Source organism: Crinia signifera, chromosome 3 (assembly GCF_055691185.1).
Source record: "Crinia signifera chromosome 3, ASM5569118v1, whole genome shotgun sequence".
Lineage (NCBI taxonomy): Eukaryota > Metazoa > Chordata > Amphibia > Anura > Myobatrachidae > Crinia > Crinia signifera.
This window is the reverse complement of record NC_139219.1, coordinates 114,511,876-114,533,842: the sequence shown is the minus strand read 5'-3', so window position 1 is coordinate 114,533,842 and position 21,967 is coordinate 114,511,876. Positions and strand designations below refer to the sequence as shown.

At 44.6% G+C, this 21,967-nt stretch overlaps 1 protein-coding gene across 1 annotated transcript in view; it reads left to right on the top strand.

Annotated features, from left to right (window-relative positions):
* Nucleotides 1-21,967, top strand: part of LYST (lysosomal trafficking regulator) — a 574,932-nt gene that overhangs the window by 537,468 nt on the left and 15,497 nt on the right. Inside the window, exons 48-51 of the mRNA XM_083176391.1 lie at nucleotides 3,306-3,445; nucleotides 12,663-12,760; nucleotides 14,789-14,945; nucleotides 20,910-20,981. Of these exons, the coding sequence (XP_083032517.1) occupies nucleotides 3,306-3,445; nucleotides 12,663-12,760; nucleotides 14,789-14,945; nucleotides 20,910-20,981 (467 nt within the window). The remainder of the gene's footprint in view (nucleotides 1-3,305; nucleotides 3,446-12,662; nucleotides 12,761-14,788; nucleotides 14,946-20,909; nucleotides 20,982-21,967) is intronic.

The window sequence follows — 21,967 nt, the reverse complement described above, 5'->3', positions numbered from 1 at the left end:
AATATAGTAAGAGACACAATAAGAATGTTAAGCATAGTCTTGAAGGTGTAATATTCACCAAGAGGAACAACCTCCCAAGGTACCCGTAGGCATCATACGGGTACAGCTATACATTAAGAATGCGAAGGATATAACATCAGACACAATTTTACTGATAAAACCACCTGATGCACTACAAACCTAGAATTACACCAGGATAAATATAAAATATATGAAAAACATAATAGTAATAATAATAAACCCAAAACAAACCTCCCTAAAAAAAAACCCTCCCTGTATGACCCGACCCGACCCCAACTTAGGTATACTTGGATCCCATAACCTTACACCCACTAAAGCTACTCTATACTATACTAACTTAACCCCCCACCCACCTACCCATGGAGACAAAAGACTAATGACCCCTTACTAGGGTGACACTGGCTCACCCACCAGAAGTGTGCATAGCAGGACTTTTACATATATAATGTGTAGGGTCATATATACAGGACAAGCGGGACATATTAACTTTTCACAACAGTCAAATAAAAATTGAATAAACGCATCTGAAAAGAGCTTCCACAGCAATAAATCTAATTAACGTCAGTCTGGCCAAACTTGAACAATATGACATAATAGAAGTATAGTACCAGTTCTATCCCAAAGCACTCCAAAATGTGCAGCAGAACGCCTGGCGTATTCAGAGTTGGGAAGTCCCAGATTATCCAGCACAAGGAAGGGTAGTGTTGTCGGAAGTGAAGTGTCAGCAACATAATATTCAGGTGTGTAGCACCAATAAACCTGCACGCCGGACATAACCATAGGAAGATGCAGGCCCACAATGTACATAGGGGGTTATTCAGGTTGATTCACAAGGCAGCCTTGCGAGTCCACCAAACCCCGCCCGGCGAACGCACCCCAACCCCCCCCCCCCCCCCCCCGTCGCCCCAGCAAAGTGCGACTACGCCCGCACAGCAACGAATGGATGTTTTGCATAAACATCCATTCGCTTTGCTGGGGTTCCGCCCACATGGTGACCATCGAATGATGTTTAGCGTGCACGCTTATATAAGTGACTTTTGAGTTACTTAGTTTAGTGTGCACACTGGCGTGATATGGGCGGGCAGCTGACATCCGGTGATGTCAGCTACCCGGCCCACACACCCGCGTCACTGCCTCATTACCATGAGAACGCCCAGCATTCTCATGGAAACGCCCATGGAACGCTGGGCGTTCCCATATGGTAATGGGGCAGCCCGGCGCTCCCCGCCCATCTCCGCCCCCCCCCTCGCTGCCATGGGTGCGTGCACCCGGCGACCCGAAAGGTCGCCGTGGGTGCACGCACCATGTGCCTGCACATGCGCAGAAACACGCACAACATTTCTACAAACCCTGTGACTATGGGACTTATTCAGATTTTATCAGTACTGCGCGCATTCGCACGCAGTACCGATGAAATCTGAATAAGGCCCATAGTCACAGGGTTTGTAGAAATATCAAATATAGGAGATATAATGACCTCAACTCTGCATATTGTATAGGTGCATATAGGGGAAAGAGTATCGACAAATAATCCTGCAGGATTTGCAGAAACTGTAGGAGCATACTGAGCAAGCAGAACATCATCATCCCCATTTCCACTGTCCACAAAGGTGTAAGAAGCAGAAGGTGTATTACATGGTATAACTTCAGGATATATAGGAATGACTTGTGTAGAGCAGGTAGACATAGCAGCTTTAACCCCTCCATCACCTTTCACAGTGGTAGAAGGTTGGGGATGTGTATCCAGATGAATTACTTCAGGTCCCGGAGTGACTTGTTTAGAGCAGATAGATAAAGAAGCATTAACCCCTCCATCACCTTTCACAGCGGGAGAAGGTTGGGGATGTGTATCCAGAGGAATTACGGCAGGTCCTGGAGTGACATGTTTATTGCAGGTAGATATAGCAGCATTAACCCCTCCATCACCCTTCTCAGTGGCCCAGGGGAGGGAAAGTGTATCCAGATGGATTGCTTCAAGACTATGACACAATCTCTGGGTCGAGGCCTGGATAACCTTTAGGATTTGTGAGACATCCATGGTGAAGGTATAACCATGCAGCGTAGTAAAATACAGTAGAAAGTTCAAACCCAAGTAGTGGGGAAGTATCCAGCAATAGAAAGGCAGTAAATAACTCACCGCTAAGCACACAGAGGATTCAGATGGCAGCAGGAATGTATACCAGAAGCTACTAGGCTGGAGATCACAGAAGAGCTGAGAGAAGCCGTCGAAACCACAGCTCCAGGCACAGACACCACGCACTCTGTGCAGGGACACTAAATCAAGAAGCTGCAAGATGGCCGCCGAAGCTCCTCAGACGCTGTGACACAGGAGCCAAACAGCAAAAAGCAGAGAGACCAGTCTGGATTATCAGATGTAGCAGCCAGGCACTGTGAAGAATACTGCAGTTGGGCTGGTCAAGCAGTGAAAGAGTGCATTCAATCACTTCAGCATTCAAGCAAATGGCACAGCTCAGAGCATGCTGCCGGAGGGCCCACTGTGGAAAACGCCGGGTCACAGGTAAGTAGGGACAGGAGGAAGACTCTGCTGTGTTGCTGCAGGGGCCACAGAAGTTACTCAAGGCCTGTAGCTCCGTAAAGAGGGGTAACACAGTCCAAAACAGGATAATTAAACAGGATCTTAGGTGGGAGAGCCAGTAAGCACGTCTTACCCCTAGTCACGCCAGGCCACGCCCCCCAAAGGACCGGCTCTTGAACGTCCTAATGTTGAGCTGTGTCACCAGGACCATTGAAAGAGAAAAAGGGATTTTTGTAAGAACTTACCGTTCAAATCCCTTTCTCTGATATGGTCCTGGTGACACAGCGATCCCTCCCTTGCGCTCAGTAAGTATGCCAGTGTTCATGATGTTTCATGTTATATATGGTTGAAAAGTTAAAGTTTTAAAATTGTGCATATAATATGTGCAGAAGTTTGTACTGAGTTAATGTATTCCAGTGGCTTTGCAAGATTGAACTGAGGAATCTGGGATGCAGAAGGGAGGAGTCTACCCTCCAAAAGCTTTAGGATAGGTGCCTGGCTCCTACGGACCCTCCTACATCCCAATGTTGAGCTGTGTCACCAGGACCATATCAGAGAAAGGGATTTGAACGGTAAGTTCTTACAAAAATCCCTTTGTTACTCCCAAAAACTTATTGACACTAATTGGGTACATCCCTTAAGTATTTTGTTGTTATAACAATTTATTTTATTTTGTAATTAACACATTATGTTGCTAACAATCTAGCTTTGGTCACATTTAATTTTAATTTTTATTTTTTTCATGTAGCCAATGGAAATTGAGGTAGAATCCCAGGTACATCTATATGGTCATACCGGAGAAATAACAAGTGTTTTTGTTTGTAAACCATACAGTATATTAATAAGTGTCAGCAAGGATGGAACATGCATCATATGGGATCTGAACAGGTACGATACAGCATCTATTATTGTTCTGCTAAATATTCTAAAAGTCAAATTACTAATTATCTTCCATTACTGTTCAAATATCTGAAATGTGAAATTTATGCAAATGTGTATCAAATTTATATGATGTTATGTGTGCGATACAGACGTATCAATTACCCCGGTGGAGGTGCTCCCTAGAGACTAAAGGTAATATGATCAGCAAAGAAAAAGAAAATACTCTCTCTTTTGGAGGGCACTTGTAATTTGTAATCTTAAAAGTTAGCTTATTATAACGCTAAAGTACAATAAAAATAGTGAGTGATGTTCAACAGAAAAAGACATTGAAATACATATATATAGAAAAACCATTTTAATTATGACCCAATATAGTAGATTACCCGTGGGGCTATGAAATCCACTCTTAGAAGCTTGCAAAAATATCTAAGATAATGGGGGACATTTACTAAGATTTGAAAATATGGCCGATGCTGGGTAGGATCCATACATTCGGCACTGGCTGTATTTTCGGGAAAATACATTTCGTAAACAGGACAGATTTATTAATCTGACGTATTTACGGATTCGTATTTCCCCGATGGAGTAGGTGGCCGTATGCCATTGTATTCGTACTTACTACCATCAGGATGTCAGAGGGCATGCATATGCAAGTAGTACACACCTGTAACATAATGAGGAACCAATCCTTGCACATAGCGAGCAAATTAAACAAATACAAAAATGAATGCAACTGGAATGTAGGTGAATTGTCAAATATGATACCATGTTCCTTGCACAGTTAAAATGAGAGATTGGGGATACATTGTGTTGTAACAATTAGATATACTAGATATAGTGGCCCTTACCCATTATCTGGATTGACCACATTTTACCCTAGTATATCTACTTTGTGTCATCGTTTTTAAACATTGTGATTAAACATGTTTAGATTAGATCGTGGTTAAACATGTTTTGATTTTGGTATGCCCTTTATTAGTGAACATTCCCTAAAAATGTTGTCTCTTCTTACATGGCTACTTAATACAGTATATGTGAGTCATTTATGAATGAGAGAACCAAACCAAATTTCACCACAAAAAAACCCCATAAAGTAAAAAAAAATAAAGATATTAACAAACGACCTTCCACCAGACAAGACTCTGACACTGTTGTATTGAAAGGCAGTCCATTTACTTCCACAACATTGGAAACATGTATTTTAGACAGCAAACTTACCGGGTACCTTAACCAGGCAGCGTTCCACAAGCAGCATACACAATTGCACAATCTCAGGCTCCTTGTCACTAACCCACTCGCCCACCACCCTCTATTGCATGGCCACTTTCTGGCATCAGGAGCCCTGAGCCCTTGCATTAACAAGCTTTAAGTAACTGTGCCACGTGTGCCTGATTACTGTGCATGACAGGACCTGCTTGGATGGGATTCTCCAGTATACTGTTGTCTTAATCCTAAACCCCAGATAGTTTTGACCTGGGGAAACTGAACAACTGTGTCCTATTCTGCAAACACCCGGGGTCGCATCCGGCATGGATTTCCGCACATCCCCCCCCCTAAGCTTTGAGCCCTGCGCATGAAGCTGAGTCCGTCTTTGGTGCACATACCTGCTCGCCAATCTCAGCAGGTGCACTCCTTTTCGAGGATGCCCTTTCTCCGAGCCCTCCCCCAGCTTCACCCTACAGAGCTTCAGGGGAGAGGAACTTCCTCAAAAGGGCTTGCGCATTGCCCTGTAATCTTCCTGCTCTGTGCTGAACCATGAAGCGGTATGGCTCCCATTGGAGCAGAGCGTGATCAGTGATTGAGGTGAAATACCACCCAGGAGTACCACAGAGTCTCCACTGCCCAATTGATATCCAGGCATTCTTGCTCTACTGTGGCATATTGCTGTTCCCTAGGCAGAAGTTTTCTGCTGAGGTAGAGGACTGGTCTCTCTTACCCTCCCCCTCTACCTCCTGAGACAACACTGCTCCCAGGCCTGTTCCTGACGCATCAGTCTGCAGGATTAAACTTTTATTGAAGTCTGGGGCTATCAACACTTATGCTTTACACTGGGCACGTTTTAAGTCCTTCCAGGATTCGTGTGCCTGAAATGTCCAGACAAGCTTGTCCGGACTTTGCTTTTTTTGATTCAATCATTTTTATGGATTTTTGCATGTGAACATTAAAAAAAAAAACCCAAGAACAGCAGATACAAAAAGTATACATAGCAGGTAGGTTGCTAGGTCATATATAGGATACAGTGCAAAATGTGTCACCATACAGACAAGGAGACTTAAGACCGTATACATATGAGGAGGTTTATGTCAAATTAAGAAAAGTACCCCTAAGACATACATTAAAAAGGTCTAGTTTCCCCTCCCGAAGGCGCCATTCGGGAGTATCAGTATATAGGTAAAGGGGAGTATATGTAGAGGTACAATTCGTACAGTAGGTAGGGTATTTAATTCAAGGAAAAGCATAGTGTGCACAGTGTATTGAGACTAATTGCAGTAACAGATCAACAAAAGGGTATAACCAGCGACCATAAGAGAAAATAAAAAATAAAAGGAACCCCAAAGCAAACCTAAAACAAAATCCCAAAAACCCCAAAGCAACCCTCCCCATAACCCCGCACCCTGTATGACCTAACCCCAATCTAGATATACCTGGATCCCAATTAACATATCCCCTACCCTACTAACTATACTAACTAAACATTCCCCCCACCCAATTATGGAAAAGGATATTGACCGGATAACTGACGGGGCAAAATAAAAATAAAAAAAACCAGGATACATACTAATGGCCCTTAACTAGGCTAGCCCCAGCTCTCCCACAAGCGGTGGACATGGTGACTATATCAGATATATTATTATATAAACAAACAGGATATGGAACAAATATATACCATCGATTACAAAAAAGGGAACATATCTAATAAAATAAAGTAGTATACGGCTTCACGATGGGAGGGCGCTTTAAAGCATTAGTCCGGCCATAGTTCGATAATTTGAGAAGACACAGATGGGGTACCAGACTCAGTCCATGTCATTCCAGGGTGTACAGATGGGTGGTCCGCATCCATATACAGCAAGAGTCGGATTCGTGAGATATCAAACAACAGTATTGGAGGAGTCATTGTGGTGTCCGTGGCCTTTTCATAGTAACCAACCATATGGTAGTACTGAGCTTCCATTTTGGGTAGAATCAAGGTCAAAATGCATACAATGTCAGGATCTTTATAAATGGCAGGATTATAGCAAAAAGACATAGCGTCTCCATCTCCTACACACCCAAGGGTTATCAAAGGGGGGAATTGTACCCAGCTGTGTATCCTCTGAAGGCTGAGAAGGTACAGGGCCCAAACCATATGGTGTAGTGTCCACGAACCCCACTGCACAGTTCACAAGGCTATAAGAATGGGAACGTAGAGCCATAGAGGTTTCATCTGTTATGGGATAAAAAGACTAAGCCTCCACTTGTTCAAATGCAAGGAGAAGCCGCTGAGTAGATGCAGCAATGGCTTGAAGTATGTGCTGCAGAGATACAGACATCATGGGACAAGATTGATATTCAGAACGAAATGTAGTGACAAGATGGCGGTGGCTAGCACACCGCCAAGACTCACCAATGATAAAGGATATTATCTCCAATAACAGCAAGCAATGAGCATCCAGGTAGTCCTCAGTTGCACAGTGAAATGCAGTAAACGAATATTGGCCAGATGAGACACAGTCCAGGCAGTCAAGCTACACCATCGCCAGGATGTCTGTTCGGTGGGGCAGCGAGTAATGAGAGGAGGACACAGCAGGGCAGCTACCTGAGGATTGTGCAAGTTGAAGCTCCCAAAATGGCGCCCAGACCCACACTTAGAGGAGTCAGGAGGACAGGATTAATCTGGCCCAATGCCCCGTCACGGTTGCGGCAGTCACTCTGCGGAAGTGGCGCACCTCACTCCAGCAATCAATTGAATGGCTCGGCGGATAGACACTGAAGAGGCGTATCCCCAGACAGAACACCCAAGATGGCGCTGGCCATGAGAGCACCGGAGCCAATTCGAGTCAGGTCCAGGGGTCCCGCCGTGTCCGCACCGATTCGCCTAGTTGGATATCAGCAGCCTGGCAGCAGCAGGGGAGCAACAGGGATCGCGGTGAGCAGGGCAGGAGTCTCCAAAGTCCCGCGGGCAGGATATATAGCAGGATTAGTACGGAGCTCCAGCACCCTGCGTCCTACTACCTGCTCAGCCAAGCCACGCCCCCGGACTTTGCTTTTTCCATTAATTGGAGAGTGGAGCTGCTCTGGTGACAATGTTTGGAACAAACTTGCGGTAATACCCCACCAGGCCTAAGAAGGCCCTGAGATGAGTCTTCCTCTCAGGCCTTGGTCAGACAGCAACCACCTCCACCTTATTGACCTGAGGTTTCATTTGACCCCTGCCTACCATGTACCCTAAGTACTTTTCCTCCAACATACCTATTGCACACTTCTCTGGGTTACCTGTGGAGCCGTGAAAGCGCAGACTTTTTAACATGGCTTCCACCTTGGCCAAATGAGACTCCAGTCGTCACTGAAGACAACAATGTCATCTAGGTATGCAGCTGTGTACTTTTGGTGGGGCTGGAGGAGCTTATTCATAGCCCGCTGAAATGTGGCTGGGGCCACATTAAGACCTAATGGCAAGACTCTATACTGAAGAGGTAATCTGGAGTGGAAAAAGCCATTTTCGCCTTGGCAGCCTCGGTGAGGGGGACTCTGCCAATAGCCTTTGGTTAGGTCAAGAGTTGTCAAGTATTTGCTTTGGGCCAATTGCTTGATCATCTCATCAATGCGTGGCATGGGTTAGGCATCAAATTTAAATACCTGGTTCAACCTGTTGAAATCATTGCAGAAGCATTATGCTCTGGATGGCTTGGGAACCAGCACTATGGGGTTATTCCACCTGCTGGTGGACTCTTCAATAACCCCCAGGCATAACATATCTTCCACTTCCTTGTATACTTCGTCCCTCTTTGCATTGGGTATCCAGTATGGCTAGATCGAGGAGAAAGAAAAGTGCGCACTATGGATACGCATCCATTGGGCAAACTAATTGTACCCTTTTTTGCCAGGATAGCACCCCCGCCAAAGTACAAAAATAAAAGACGGCCTCCGAAAATCCCATAAACAAAGGGATTGAAATTAGATTGTGTGCGGACTTTCAAAAATTCCTTTTACCCCATCCGTCTATATTATGGTATCCGGTATGGCCGCAGATTGACCACTACCCCTGAAGGAGTCAAGATGTCATGCTCCATGATCTTAGTCCTCCCAGGAATTGCCGAAAAGACATCTAAGTTTCTCCTGACCATGTCTTGAGCTTGATGTGTCTTGACCTCGTCAAGGTGTCTGTCAATTGGGACCGCACAAGTCAAGATCTTGGCCACTGTTGCCATTGCTGTCTCTGAGCTTTCCTTTCATGGCTTCAGAATATTTATACAATAGATCTGTGTGGACTTCCGTTTTCCTGGTTGGCTCACACGATAAGTCACTGGTCCCACAGCCAATGGGCATACAGTTTGACCTCCACTGTGGCCGAGACATCATAACAACGTTTCTGTCTAGACTGAGCCTGAGTCATATGGTCCCTGACCAAAGGAGCTATCTGCTGAAACCGTCCATAGAGCTGGTGGATGAACTGTACTACATTTGGCTCCGTGGATGTCTGTTGTTCCCATCCCTCCTTTAGGAGGTCCAGGATTCCCTGGGGCTGTCTGCCATACAAAAACTATACATAAGAGGCTGAAGCCTGTAAAGGACTGGGAAACCTCTTGGATGGCGAACATCAGAAAAGGTAGAAGCTGTTCCCAATCCCTTTTGTCCTGAGTGACTGCCCTCCTGAGCCTCTGCTTCAGTGTGCGGTTAAAATGCTCCACCGAGCCATCGATCTGGAGATGATACAATGAGATGCAAATCTTTTTTAACCCCCAGCATCCGGTACAAGTCGCTCATCAGCCAGGACATAAAGGGATTCCCCTGGTCAGCGAGGACCTCCTTGGTTATGCCCAGGCAGGAGAAGATCAGCAATAATTCTTTGGCGATGGTTGCTGTCTTCATATTTCATTGGGGAGTGGGTTCAGGGTAATGGGGGGCATAATCAAGTAGGACTAATATATACTAATTTCCCCTTCAAAGACAACCCTATATAGTAAATTCTTCTCTACTATGAAATAAGGGCTGACTACTGCTCTCTTGGGACTGAATTGCATCGGAGAACTTCAGGCAGTTACGCTGGTTGTTAATAAGTTACGCTCTTCACCTGCCTCATTGGTGGCAGCAGCAGCCTCAGCCAGCAGGCTGTGTCCCTCTGCGCTCCCTGTCACTTGTGGGGGCGGGCCCCAAGCGTTCCCACGTACTGTCACACTCTTGATTGACAGCACGCTCAGCCAGCCAGCCAGCCTCCAGCGCGCCAAGTCAGTATCCCCGCTTAAAGCCTTGAAAAAGAGAACTATTCTCGAAAATGCATTTCCACCTGGAGTTTGTGGTGTTGGTGGACCTGGATTTAAGGTACAATCCAATTTTTACCAACTAATAGTGTACACTGGTTTTACACAATAGGGTCTTAACCAAAGAGGGAACCTTTTTAGTGCCAATGGCCGTTTGTATGGGGAAAAAATCCTTCGGGGGCCATATGTAAAAATTTCTCTTACAAATTGTCCTGCTGCAGCCGTCCCACGCTCTGGGAATAGCTGAATAGGACTGACAGTCACCGGCCGCTGTTGATTAAGAGGAATCTCATGAGAACTACTGACCTCTCACGAGAATTCCCCTGTACTTGACTCTTGGCAAAGTTGCCGGGTGGGCCACTCAGACCAGCTACGGGGGCCACATATGGCCCCCGGGCCTGAGGTTCCCCACCCCTGCTCTAAACGGTGCTCCAGAAGATTTTTTTATTTTATTATGTTTAGTATGTGCATTTTTGGTATTTTTTGCGTGTGTAAATGAAAGAACATTTTTAAACAAACTGGCATTGCCAGCCGCGGGAGGGACAGCAGGACTGTGCAATCAGGACAGTTGAAATGTATGTAATTGGTCAGTCCCACATTCTGAAATACAGTATGATCTTTTGCATTGCTATCTTATTTTGCGCTATATCTTGAAATACTCCACATTCATTTTGAGGGGGAAAAAAGAGTAAGCTAGTGCAACTAACATGTTAGTACATATTATACAGAAATTAAGACTGGTCAGTACTGGTGTTGCTGTCTTCACGTTCTTTACGTTTATAATACTGTATACTATAAGTGAAAACCATATGCAATAACGTAATTGTTTGGGGTTTTTTTTACACTGTACTGTTTAGACCACACTTGCATTTTTCAATGTTTAATGTACCCACAGACGGCAGAATGGTACACTTTGGCCACCTTGTGGTTACAGATTGTGTTTGAGAAAAGACTGGTAAAATAGTGCACCACTGTTTTCATCATAGTAACCCTTGCAATGGGATTCATTATCATGATTGAGGCAACTAAGGACACATCTGTACATACAAAGCACAGTCAGAAAGATTTGTCAATGGCTGCTTAATCAAATGTGTTTTTTATGTCCAATTGGATTTCTCAGTCTTTTTGAACAATCCTATTCAGATATTGGTCAGAATTTTAAATGTTTTTTGGCCCATAAATGCAGGGCAAAATGTCTGAAAAAGTACCTACATTAGCTGGCAGAATTGCAGTGTGCATGGGTACATGGGATTTACAAAATCTATACTTGGTTTACTATAAATATAAGGAATATCAGGGGAACCTTATAGATCTAAGCAGGGGCGTAACTTCACCTTTGTGTGCCCCTTAGCAAAATTTTGAAAGGGCCCCCCAGCACTTCACCAAAATGAGGGTGGTGGGGTAGGTGGAGGTCAGACTAGCAAAGGGGGATACGTATGATACAGTAGAAGGCATATTAGGCATAAGCACATGACAAAAGGGACAAAACAATAGAGACACAATAGGACATTAGGCATAAACTCAGGACAATAGGTAGAGGACAATAGAGACAGGACATTATTCATAAGCAAAGAACAATAGGGACAGTACAGGACAATTGCAATGACAATATGGATAGGACAGGACAATAGAGATAGGAGGGGACATTAGGAACAAGTACAGGACATCACCACTCACCAAACATGAGTGGGCGAAGGCAAGACACAGGAGGCGCAGGCAGCCTCTGCTCCCTGCTTGGTTTCCCCCTTACACGCGCTGAGGGGAGAGACCGGAGGCGCCGGCAAGTGCTGCTCCCCGCTGGGTCTCCCCTGCTCACATGCGCTGGGGCTGGCGGAGACAGAGCACAGGCAGCTGCTGTTCCCCGCTTGGTGTACTCCTTACACATGCTGGGGAATCCCAGCTGGTTCCCCCGGCAAGTGCTGCGGTGCTTCCGCCAGGTCACTCTCCCACTCTCATGCTCTGGGTGGGTGGAGACAGGACACAGAAGGTGCAGGCAGCTGATTCTACTCCTCACACGCGCTGGGAGGGGGGGGGTCGGGAGGTGCTGGCAAGTGCTGTTCCCCACTGGGTCTCCCCCCACTCACATTAGTCAACACAGGAAAAGGCAGGGGAGTGCTTGCTGTTTATCGCCCCCCCAGCTGCCGGGCCCCATAGCAGCTGCACCCTCCGTAGTTCCGCCACTAGATCTAAGCTACAAATGTGTCCTTAAAAACCTAGCGTATACACAGTACAACAGGTTAGACTGTGATGCTCCAAGATGTAGATTGTAAGCTTGCGAGCAGGGCCCTCCTACCTTTTGACTGTCTTGTTGTATCACTGTCTCCTTTGTAAAGCGCAACGGAATATGCTGCGCTATATAAGAAACTGTTAATAAATAAATAGATGTGTAGCATACCATAATGAAGCACAACAGAACTTGGTGTGAGAAAAAGTGCAGTTGCTGCATTGTAGCACTTCTTACACAGATTCTCAAATCTCACAAATGAACTTACCGTAAATGCTACAGGCTAGCAAAGTAGTTTTGGCCTAGCAGTATGGCCTAGCGTGCATGTATCAGGACACCTATGTATTCAGATGAAAGAACATTAAATTGATTTAGAAACCTTCAGGAAATCTCAAATCATGTTATGTTTGTGGCAGTTAGTTCTATAAATATTGTACAGAATAACATTACTACAACTTTGTCGCTTTATGCCAATGAGGACCCCTACCACATATGTATAGTCATATATTCATATATATTTCATTTTTTTTGTTTTAAGGTTATGCTATGTTCAAAGTCTTACAGGCCACAAAAGTCCTGTAACTGCAGTTTCGGCTAGTGAAACAACAGGGGACATAGCAACAGTGTGCGACTCAGGTGAGTGACTAGTTAGAAATTGGCATGTCCATAAAGATGTTTTTTTTTTATGCCAAGTAAGCTTGTTATATGTCCTATAAGACCATAAAACCAGTATACAAATGTTTTTTTTTTATAAACTTTGTTCAGTGCTCAGTTCCGTTACTTTTGTCACTATTGAAGTCTGTGTGTGACTGCTTTCTTGCTGTATTTCCTTAAACCTAATCATACTGCCCATGCCACATGCAGACTTGCCCTTATTAAAAATTACTACCTCCCATAAGAACGTATCCCCTACATACACCAGTCATAATACTCATTTGATTCATTTGCCTGGCCATAAGACAGAGCATGCTGCACTGTAGTGAGTATGCGATCACAGACATTTCAAAAATTCTTAGTGGCATAGGTAAACATTAAAAAAACACAATTGCATGACAGGTTAGTTGGCATGGCAGCCGCAACTGACCAGCACACATTTTGAATTCAGCTCCAAACTTTACTTGTAAGTTCCTGACAGAAAATGGGTGAGGCTGACTCCCTGTTCTGATGGCTCACCGCTGCTCCTCCGTCCTCCCCTGTAACTTCCCGCACCCCCCACTCGCCCTGCCCATCTCCCTGAAGCGGAGACAGGCAGGGAATCCTCTCCTCGCCGCCTTGCTGACCGGGACATACGCTTGCGCGTCCCCATCAGATGGAGCTCCTGTCTGCCAGGCTACAATAGCTCAGGAGATCTGGCGATAGTTCAGGATGGCTGACAGGAGCTCAATCTGTAAATATAGACAAATGTAGACACACTCATGTATCCTACCTGTGGCAATTGGGTCGATACATGAGATGCACTGCATAGAGTTTAGAGCAGCTTGGTTTAGTGTGTTGAAAATCACATTTGTGCATGCGTGAAATCTCAGTACATAGATGTGGCAGCAAAAATGCAGTGATAACATGCTTTAACCCTTTCAGTGGCAATCCCGAGAATTTTCTGGGCTGTACCTCAGTGCCCAGTCTGGCAAGCCCGGAAAATTCTCGGGATTGCCACTGTTTAGAGACGGGTAGCGCTGCTGAGTTCAATCACTGAACTCAGGCAGCTAACGCTGCCCGGCTCCCTCCCCTCTGCCGCACCTCCTCGTCCCTCCTCCTCCACCCCCCTCCCCTCCGTGTTTTCTATTGAAGTCCCCGGCGCCGGCTTATGACAAGCCGGCTGCCGGGGACAGGGACGGGGTGCCGAGGCGCAGGTCCGGGCAGCGGCTGATTGACAGTTCAGCGGCGCTGAAAAAACCGCAGTGTTTTTTTTTTTTTTTTTAAGGGAGCTCTCCCCATAAAAAACTCACCCAGTGGGGAACGCTCCCCCCGAAAAAAACCGCACCACTGTAGCGGTTAAAGTTGAGCGCTGGGCTACAGGATTAATGAATACATGTACAGTAACTTCAAGGCTGAGTTTCTCTTCTGATTTGATGAATGAAGGTTTCATTACCACTTTCCAATCTGGCCGTTTGTGACTTGCTACTGTACATTGCGGTGCACTATGAGGTCAAAAAGTGGTTACTGTCCCATATAGCTGTGTGGAAAAGCATAGAGATGAGAGTCCACATACCTAGAATGCACATTGTATAAGGCTTGCCGAGCATTTTTTTCACCACTCAAATTATATGCACAAGGAAAGTGGAAGTCAAATATAGTACTGTATATACTGTACACATTTAAATGTCCCAAAAAGAACAGCAACTGGAATTACACAAAATGGTTTGCTCCTGAGCAGGATCTGAGGCACAGCACCTGCATGTTTTGGCCTTAACCGCTAGACCACTGAATCTACTGTACCACAGGCCTGATCACTCATTCACACCTACTGTAATGCAGGAATCCGGATTTATTTTGTAATTCGGTAGCTGTTAATGCTGTGCCATGTTGCAATGATCACATGTACTGTACAGTATGTCCATGAAATAATTTTACTGTTGTTTATCTGTGTTACTCACGCTTGGATAAGAATAAAAGAAAATTAAAAATGTTTTGGATGGTATTAATATTTCCTTTTTTTTTTTTCAGTTGGTGGTGGTAGTGACCTGAGACTCTGGACTGTGAATGGTGATCTCATTGGACATGTACATTGTAGAGAGATGATTTGTTCTGTTGCATTTTCTAACCAACCTGAGGGAGTGTCGGTCAATGTAGTTGCTGGAGGACTTGAAAATGGTATTGTCCGGTAAGATAATTAATACTTTTTCTTTAATATATATTTGCTGATCACAAAGCTTCCAGTGGAGTGAGAGTAAATTGTGGACATCTACATTATACAGATGGAGCCGCTCTCATCTAGCCTGCCTATGGTGATTGTTCTGCCAATTCACCACAGTGCGCCTAGTCGCAAGGCAGCGCAATAAACACACCTTGGCGACGGCGTTACCGGATGAATGCAATACCAGCGATCTTCCACCAGATGTCACTTTTTAAAATCACCACTGCGCATGCGTGAGATGTCTAATGCAAAGCTATATCGAGAGAATCCATATTGCGGGTGCATAAGGTGTCCATTGAAATGCACTATAGAGCAAGAAGTACTTTACTGAACATTACTGTACTTTTCAGGGTACTCTTTACCTAGAAGGGCGCCCACGATTTTGATCGTGGCATCGTAAGGAAAAAAAAATTGCGTCGGTCGCATCGCATACCCCCACTATTCACGTCGGCGTGGAGTTGAGAATAGAAAGTGTGGCGAGCGCGAAGCGTGGCGAGCCCCGCGAGGGGACACGGATACCTGTGAAGGTGTCCGCGTCCCCTCGCGGGGCTCGCTGCGCTCGCCACGCTTCGGGCTTGGTGGCTCGCTGCGCTCGCCACACTTTCTATTGTCAACTCCACGCCGACGTGGATAGTGGGGGTATGAAAAGGTCGGAGGACGCGTACCGCTGCGCTCGCCATGCTTCGGGTTGACGTTGATCGTGGGGTGGCGTTAACAATTGGGGGGGGCATTTCACACTTCAGGGTGCCTATTTGGCCTCTGTGGGCCATTTAACATTGTTCCCTAAGGAAAATCGGGACAATTGGGACATTTAAAATTGTTCCCTATGGGAAATCGAGTCAATTGGGACATTTAACATTGTTCCCTATGTGAAATCGCGGTCATCGCGTCGGTCGCATCGCATGCGATTTTTTAGTGCATGCGATGGCCGCGATGGGCGCCCTTCTAGGTAAAGAGTACCCTTTTCAGTATGTTAGATAGTTATGCTATTTACAGTAGGCTATGCAGGGATAAGTGAGTGAGTATACAGCACTTTCACAGAGAATGGGGCAAGCGTGCATGTGAGATGCTCGTATGTATCATTTTCAGCAAACAGCGTGCCAAGATGGGTCGCTGTGGTGGGAAGCAGCAAAGACAACTGCAGATCCATACTTTAGATTCCACTTGTGTAAGGGCACTGCTGTCTGTACATCTACACTGGTTGAACACAGATACACTACAGTAGGAATACCATACAGTGGGGCAGATGTATTAAGCCTTAACAAGAGATAAAAAGTGTCATAAGGAGAGATAAACGTCCAGCCAATCAACTACTTACTGACTTTTTTCAAACACAGCCTGTAACATGGCAGTTGGCAGGTTATTGGCTGGGCGTTTATCTCTCCTTATCAAACTTGTATTTATCTCTTGTTAAGGCTTAATACATCTGCCCCAGTATGAGCAATCCAGACTCGGGGGTTAACAAAATAGCTACTGGGTGTCAGACAGGGCTTCATGGGAGCCCACAACTATGGAGCTATTGATGGCATAGGTAACACTTGTGTAAGGGTACTGCTGTCTGTGCCTCTCCATTATGCTACACTAATTAAACAAAGAATTACGCTACAGTATGGGCAGGCCAGACTCAAGCACGAGCGGTTTCACAAATAGGCTTCTGAGTGTGAACCAGAGCTTTGTGGAAGCCCACATCTATGCAGCGAGCAACGACATAGGTTTTATATGTCTAAGGGGAATACTGAAAGTGTGTCTCATTACGCTATTTAAACACACAGAGGCTGCTAATAAAGGCACAGATGCTGCAATGATGAACCCACAGCTCCAGAAACACACACACACACTGCTGTCCAGGTTTGGGCGCACCTGCTGTGAAACAGAGAGCTGAGCACCTAGCAGGAGCCTGACCCACTAGAGAGCAGAATTCCTCACTGTCACCTCGCCGCATTCCAACAATGGCTCCCTGGCTGCAGAGGAATCCAGAAACCCCTGCAAGCTAGGGGGACAATTGGAGGGGACCCTATATATGGTTGCTTGCCGGATCCCTTCCTGATGTCACATAAACTACTAGTCCATCTTATCAGAAAGCCAAGAGTCCCCTCTTTCATATGGTACCAGTCTCAGAACCAGAGATAGGGTGCACATTTGACACATTTTTCCGCATATACTAGAAAGGACCTGTTAATTCTGACCCACCATGGGTTCTGTAGCTTTCAGTTAGCATTTTAGGGGTCTCAGAAACTTGAGGCTCATATTCTCTGGTAGCTAAACATGTCCCCTTCCATAAAAACCCAGTTCTGAGCTGATTGGACCACCAAACCTGGAGAAGTTAAACTTTTAGCTCATTTTAATTTATCCATAAGGATAAGCTATAGCAATTCTATATTAGCATGCTTTTACACCAGTGCTCTTTAACAAATACTGTGCTATACAGATGGATCTGCGGTTATCAGTTATTCCTATTTGAGTACTAAGTACCACTTGCGTACTCAAAAACACTTTGAGTACTAAGTTGCAAGAACAGCTTTTAATGTACTCTACTGTAACAGTTATAGAAATTAAGCTTTAACGAATTTTAATTTTCCCTAGGGTTAAGCAATAGCAATTCTATATTAGCATGCTTTTACACCAACGCTACTGACTGTAACAAATGCTGTGGTTCTTGCACATGGAGTTGCAGGAAAGCGCTTTTATGGAAAAAAAAATTGTATGTGTGCCTAGTTTTATTAAATATAACTGTAATGAAATTTTTCAATAAAAAAAATAATAATACAAAAATTGACGCTGTAATCAAACACAATTTTCGGTACTTGTGTACTAGCACGGCGCCCATCGCATCGCAGACCATAAGGCATGCGATGGTATGCGACGCGATGGGCACCCGATGGTATACAATTTAAAATTGTATACCATTGTATATGGCATACAATGCGATGCGATTTTAAATTGTATAAGCACCCAAATGGGGGCTTACAATGTTAAATGCACCCCCACGTTACCCCCACTATGAACGTGAACCCGAAGCGTGGCGAGCGGACGCGGTATGCGTCCTATGACCTTTTCATACCCCCACTATCCACGTCGGCATGGAGTTGATTTTATATAGTGTTGCGAGCGGACGCGGAATACATGTAAAGCAATACGCGTCCCCTTGCAGGGCTCGCTGCGCTTGCCACGCTTCGGGCTCAGTGGCTCGCTGCGCTCGCCACACTAAATAAAATCAACTCCACGCCAATGTGGATAGTGGTGGTATGAAAAGGACCTCGCGGGCTTGCTGCGCTCGCCACGCTTCGGGTTCACGTTCATAGTGGGGGTGGCGTGGGGGTGCATTTAACATTGTAAGCCCCCATTAGGGTGCTTATACAATGAAACATCGTATAGGGGGCTTATACAATTTTAAATCGCAGTGCATCGGGTGTATGCCATGCGATGCGATTATATGTTGTGCGACCAAATATCGTTGGCGCCGTGCTAGTACACAAGTACCCAAGTGTGTAGAGCGGCACAGTTATCCACTAGCCTATGCCACCTTGTGATAGAAGCCACTGCTTATGAGTCTATGCAAAGACAGAGCTGTAATGTTGTTCACCGAGAATGAGTTTTGTGTTCACAATATTCAAGATCGGTTACGTGAACTGCAGGCATCAGTTGGGACCGTGACACTACACTTTGCTTGTATTGTAAAGTACAGTTGGAGCCACATCGATGTTCATGGGTATGAGGTGCACGAGTGACTCATACATACTGTATAGTAAGCGCAAGCCACTCTTGGCGAATGGCGCGGTTCAATCGGTATATCAATCCGCTGCTAGATTGGTGGGGCGTTAGCCACCCAGCGGTGGTGATATGTATTGCATGGATATTGTATGGCAGCATCCACGCGCATCGAAGCGCAGAATAAAAGTGGACAGCAGCCTTAATCGGAGGTGTTCGACATGTGATCAATCCGATGCACGTTCCCAGGTGCATCGGATCGGATCCTATTTATCCTATGTGCAGCACATACGCATACGATCAATCAAAAAAAGGACCATCAGCAGCAAAAAGCACACACAATGTATTGCATCCTATTTCCCTTGAACTCCGTTGGCAGCTCCGTGGGAGTTCTTTTGCATGCAAATTATCAAGTGCTAAGTCGGAAGGAGCCCTCAGACAAGTTGGACCTGTGCATTTAGAGCAGTGATTTTCAACCTTTTTCAGGTCGCGGAACACCGGACAAGACTTTAAAATTGCCACGGCACACCAATGTGCTCAAGAGAAAAACTACTTTAAACATTTGCTGATATGCCCACAATGCTCAGTATACCACTGCCTTTCGGAGCAGTCTGGACCCTACAGAGCCCCTACAATGCACACGCACTCCCTCTTAGCCCCTTTTTATTGTTTATTAGCTAGTACACACACTCACCCACAATGTCCCACAAAGTCTATAGCCCCTTTTTTTTATTTTTTTTATCTGTCCTGCCCTCACTCCCGACACTACTTTTTACTTAGCTTTGGTTCTTGTCAGGTGTGCAGTCCCAGCGTCGGCTGTCCCTGCTTGTTGCACCTCGCTCCTGCTTACTCGCCAGCTGCCAGTCCCAGGTCGCTGCCTGCTTTAACTTAACCCGGTTTTCACAGCGCCGCCTCACGGCACTGCCTCTCTTCTCACGCAGTGTCCCCTCTCACACAGGCGCCACACATGCCGCATCCCACCGCGACCCCTCTCTCAGTGTGTCAGCGTCTCCTCGCAGCTTCCTCACGCCCGCGCCGCCTCTCCTCACATGCCGTGACCCACTGTCCCGCGGCACACTGGTTTAGAGTTTGTAGTTTCTAACTATGCACAAACAAATTATTTGCAGTTGTAAATACTTGTAAAAACAATTATAATTAAGATTTTTTTTTTCTTGGTGCAGTTAATTAATAATAGCTGCCTGTGTGTGCCTAATAAGGATATCTCACAAATCTTCCAATTATAAACATCATAAAGCAAATAGTGTCTGTGGCACTAATACCACAAACATAACCACCTTAATAATAAATTGATTTTATAACACCCCCCTTAAAATTTCCACAAATGAGTAGATCACTCCTACAAAAGTTTTTATAGCAGTATAATACTCAATGGCATCCAGCCCCATCACTGGGTCCATTCCACCACTCTGAGGACAGCACTTTTATCCAGACATTGTGCCCAAGCCCTATTCCATCTGGGTCAGATCGGTAAAATACGGGAGCTGTGATTGCCTTTTTCGGGACAAAGAGATATTACATGCGTTTATATATATGTGTATTATAAGTGCATTTTTATTCTATTAAAATCTGCTTGCTTGAAGGTCTCTGCACTAGATCTTTATCTTCTACGGTATCCACCTAAATAAACTGGTTATGGTTTAGGGATAAGCTACTATAAACATATGTTGAACTAGATGGACGCAAGTCTTTATTCAGCCTCACCTACTATGTAACTATGTTTAAGGTTCGAGTGGTTACCAGCATCTTTTCCAGATATATCTGGACACCACTTATCTATGGTGAAATTGAGTTTTCTACTCCCATAAAAAATTTTGCAGGACTGTTCTACTCATTTTTTTAAATTTTAAGGTGATTATCAAATCATTTATTATTAAGATAATTATGTTTGTGGCATTAGCGCCACAGTGTATACCATTATTAAAATATTTGTGTCAAGGTGGTTAAGAATTAATTTATGAGGGAAAGAGCATGTCTGTGTTCACAAAATATGTCCATTAGAAATGTTTGCAAGTCTTCGGTACAACAGTTTAACAGATTACTCTTTTTATAATTGTAATCCCAGGCATATTACAGGTACAGTATATTGCATATTTGTAGAAATTGAAAAGTATAATTAAACAACTATATACATGTTTATGTATCATTCGTGTAAACAACATTGCATTTTATTGATTTTAAGTAGTAGTGTGTTCTTTTATTTAGATTATGGAGTACTTGGGATTTAAAACCAGTTCGAGAAATAACATTCCCAAAATCCAACAAGCCAATTGTAAGGTAATGCAAGTACAATTTTTTTATTATTATTATTTTTTTTAATACTATACGGTTGATCCTATTAGGTGCGGATGATTCGTGAGAGCAGGTGCCGTAAAGTGCACCTGGCGCACTTGACAGCAGACACAATTCACCTAAAAGCGCTTTCACTTGCATAGGATTGCAAGAAATTTTAGGCGAATTCAGCCCAGCGAAGGGTGTGAGATCGGCTTAATTGGGGTGCTGTTGCCAGCGCGTAAATGCGTTGGAACAGCACCCGAATGGCACCTCGCACCATTCGGAGCTAGTAGGAGAGACCCCTATGTCTCAGAAGATCATTTTCTTTGCCTGTAAGCATTATAATTCTAATACAGTTTATGAAATGAAATCAATTAAAATAGCCACTTCTTGCCACAAAATCTCATTTTGATACTGAAATCTGAATTTAATATGTAAAAGAAACAACTTACACTCTATCTTGTTCTTAGTCTGAATGCAGTTATTGTACATCCACCATTCAGGTTTCTTGCCTCCTAATGCTAGTCCAAGAATATATCTTCAGACGCCGCGATCACCCATTACATGCTTTAATTCAAAAGAAGTGTCGGAACCAGGCATCCTGTCTCAATTCACATGCTCTGAACAAGAAAGATATACACAGTTCCTCATATGGTACATTGTATAAAATAGTATAACAATTCAGATGGTTTGCTGGCTGCAAACCATCTGAATTGTTATACTATTTTATACAATGTACCATATGAGGAACTGTGTATATCTTTCTTGTTCAGAGCATGTGAATTGAGATAGGATGCCTGGTTCCGACACTTCTTTTGAATTAAAGCATGTAATGGGTGATCGCGGCGTCTGAAGATATATTCTTGGACTAGCATTGTACCATTGTGAAAATGTAGGTTTCCGCCAAAGATAAGGCAGGTTGCACTTGACAGGATCTGTTTCATCCAGCAACTACTGTAATCCAAGATAGTTAGTCCCAGAGAGAATAA